Source organism: Lycium ferocissimum, chromosome 5 (assembly GCF_029784015.1).
Source record: "Lycium ferocissimum isolate CSIRO_LF1 chromosome 5, AGI_CSIRO_Lferr_CH_V1, whole genome shotgun sequence".
Classification (NCBI taxonomy): domain Eukaryota; kingdom Viridiplantae; phylum Streptophyta; class Magnoliopsida; order Solanales; family Solanaceae; genus Lycium; species Lycium ferocissimum.
Window position 1 is genome coordinate 29,964,092 of NC_081346.1, and position 3,116 is coordinate 29,967,207.

The 3,116-nt window shown below is 37.2% G+C and overlaps 1 protein-coding gene across 1 annotated transcript; it reads right to left on the minus strand.

Annotated features, from left to right (window-relative positions):
• Positions 1–735: 735 nt before the first annotated feature.
• LOC132058348 (pectinesterase inhibitor 4-like) lies at positions 736–1,846 on the minus strand. Its single transcript, XM_059450884.1, has one exon. It carries the CDS (start codon positions 1,818–1,820, stop codon positions 1,227–1,229), a length of 594 nt encoding a protein of 197 aa, XP_059306867.1. The 5' UTR covers positions 1,821–1,846; the 3' UTR covers positions 736–1,226.
• Positions 1,847–3,116: the final 1,270 nt, after the last annotated feature.

Consider the following 3,116-nt stretch of genomic DNA (forward strand, 5'->3'; position numbering starts at 1 on the left):
ATTACAATTGAAAAATAAAATGAAGAAATAAAAATATCTTCAGGCTGAGGCGCGGATATCTCGCTCTCTTTAAGGAGATTCAAGTGCACTGCAGCAAATCTTACCGGTCCAGCAGTAATCTTCCTGCCTTGGACCCTCCAGGATACAACAGCCCGACCACGTCGTATAACTCAACAAACGCTGGAAAAGATGTTGAATCCAAAGCTCCGCCAACAAGAACACCTTCATTCAACTAAATAAACTCTTTTTTATTTTCCTCACTTTTTCAGGAACTCTCTAATGTATTTTTCCCTGCCCCATAAAGTAAGAATGACAAACTATTTATAGTTGAAGTATTCATTCTTGAATTGAATTGGATGAAAAGTGATTTATAAGTGAGTAGACAATGGGAGAATTATGATTTAGAGGTTACATGAGTTACAATACATAGAGGGGAAGAATGTGAGTAAATTAATGTGATAATGGGGGAACGAAGTTTCATGACAAACAATGTCCACGCTCAGCCAAGTACAGAACGTGGAATGGAGCATTTCATACACTTTTAATATGCCATTTTCTAATAATAAAGTGCCACAAATTCCATGTCATTTTTAATATTAAAATGCTCACTAAAACCATCACATACCATGTTCATCCTTTTCACGTTTGATTGCCTACATTCTTTTTCTTTTCCAGGGAAAATACGTAAAGATCGTCCTAAAGTAGTTTTCAATTTCCAAAAAGACACGTAAAGTCGGGAGGTTCTATAACCTTCCCAAGCTCGTTGGAAGTAGTATTAACACCATCTTTTGGCCCCACGTAACATGCCCAGTTTTTACACGTACATGAAGTCGCGTGAGAAGAAAAAAGAAAGTTTTTTATTTTTATTTTTATTATTTTATAGTATTTTCTAATTAGCGGATTCTATCTGTTATTGTCTTCGAATTTTTTTTTTTCCCTGTTTTGATTTCCTTCTCGCATAAAGAAGCTTCGTCTTTATAACTTCTAATTTGCTCTAGTGGACTAATCGGTAGCTAAAAGCTATTTGAGAAAATTAAAGTACCGAAACTAAGTTTACAGTAACTACTTCAAGAAAATGGATTCATGACTGTATTTATAGTGGTAGCTTTAAACATATAATAAACAAGATTGCATGTCCAGAATATTATAAGAAAGAAACTCATGTGCATTAATTCCAATAAATCAGAGCTGAAGCCTTCCAAGGATCCAAACCAAAATAGACACTTCTAATAAAGATGGTTAATGAGTGCCAATGCATTGCTTGCAAGTCTAGTAATATTTGCCATGCTACTATTTATCATTTTCTTCACAGTTGGATTCACTTTCCGTTCGGATAACCCTTCGGTGCACGAGTCTGCATCTGTTATCACAGCACTTGCGTAAGTTTTAGCATTAGCCAATTGAAATTCCTTATCTTCATCGCCAAGATGTCCCATTGCTTCAACAGCCAGCTTGAGTTCGTACACTGCATCCTTCACATCTTCAATGCAGTCTTTAATAATGGAGGCTTCAATTTTTGTTATTCCCTTCTTTTTTTTTAGTGTCGAGACAGTGACAGAGGCGTTTTTTGCGCCTTTTATGGTTACATCAAGGGCTGCTTTGCAAAGCTTTGTGGAGTTGACTTTCACGGAAGAGGCATAGGGAATTAGTGTATTCTGGCAAAGTGAAGGGTATATGGTGATATTGCATTTGGTTATGACGAAGTTTGTGTAGGCTGGCTTAGAGGCTTTGGCAGATGTGGCTGCCTGTGCTAGAGATATGAATAAAACAATTGCCAAAAGGGGCAACATCAAGCTTTTGCAAGCAGAGTACACTTCCATTTCTCGTGCTATATTGTTGGGAAATGTTGTGTTGGAAATAGAGAAAAAGATGTGAATATATATATAGAGATCAATTTGGCAGGAGGGAGATTTTGCTTAATTGTTCAATATTGATCATGATTACCAAATGAGAATAAAATTGCAGTAAGCTGCACAAAAATGAGTTGTGTGAATGTGCGATATCAACTTATCTCGCCGTCACAAACGGTAGCAGTCACAACGTCACATGGAAATTCAAGCATCGAAAGTTTGGAAGCAAAGTCAAATTACATGCAAAGTCAATTCAATTATCAAGGGGTAAGAAGGCAGATCTATGCCTTTTAATTTACGTGTGTGTCTATGTATAATACAGTATAAAATACATTCACATCTATCTTGACCTATTGCCCACCATATAGGTCCAATTAAAGAGAATGAGAATAAAAGCAAACTTGGATAATTTTATTAATGGTAACATTCACTTAAATACAAGTAAATGCAACTAGCTTGACTAGATTTAAGGAACTACTCTAACAACTTAATCTAATCTTGTAGATAAGATTAGATAGATTATTCAAACTAATTCAAATACTTAAACTAAATCTACTTCTAACAAACTGATAACAATTGATAACTAACTCTATTCCTAACAAACTGATAATCTTGAGTTTATCTTAATACACCCCCTCAAGTTAGGTGTGGTGCAACTACACCCAACTTGGATAATCATCGAAGAAAAGGTGCTTGGGCAGCGGCTTGGTGAAAGTGTCTGCAACTTGGTCCGCGGAAGGGAGGTATTTGACAACCACTCCTCGATTTTTGCTTGTGCAGATAATGGAAGTCCACTGCAACGTGCTTCATCTTAATGTGGAAAAGTGGATCCAATGTTATCACAAAAAATATTTGGCGTTTGTGAGACTTGGTATCGTAGTTCATTCAACAAGTTTTGGACCCACGTAATCTCAGATAGCGCATTAGCCACTGATTTGTATTCTGCTTCAGTAGAAGACCGGGCTACTGATTGCTGCTTCTTAGAGAACCAACAGATTGGGTTTGGTCCCAAGAAGAGTATATAGCCTGATGTAGAGATTGGCCTCACTTGGATCGCCCGCCCAGTCAGCATCGGCATACATATACAAATTCTTATCTGAGTGTCGAAGAATTTGTAAGGACGATGTTGCTGATGACTTGAGATATCGAAGAACTCTTTTACCACCGTCCAATGCTCCAAACTCGGGGAGTGCATAAATTGGGATAACTTGTTTACCGCAGACGAAATATCAGGACGTGTGAAGGATAAGTATTGCAGCTTACCCA

What these genes read in the sequence shown, in the direction of transcription:
- LOC132058348 (XM_059450884.1), bottom strand. Translation starts at nt 1,820, where the DNA reads ATGGAAGTGTACTCTGCTTGCAAAAGCTTGATGTTGCCCCTTTTGGCA.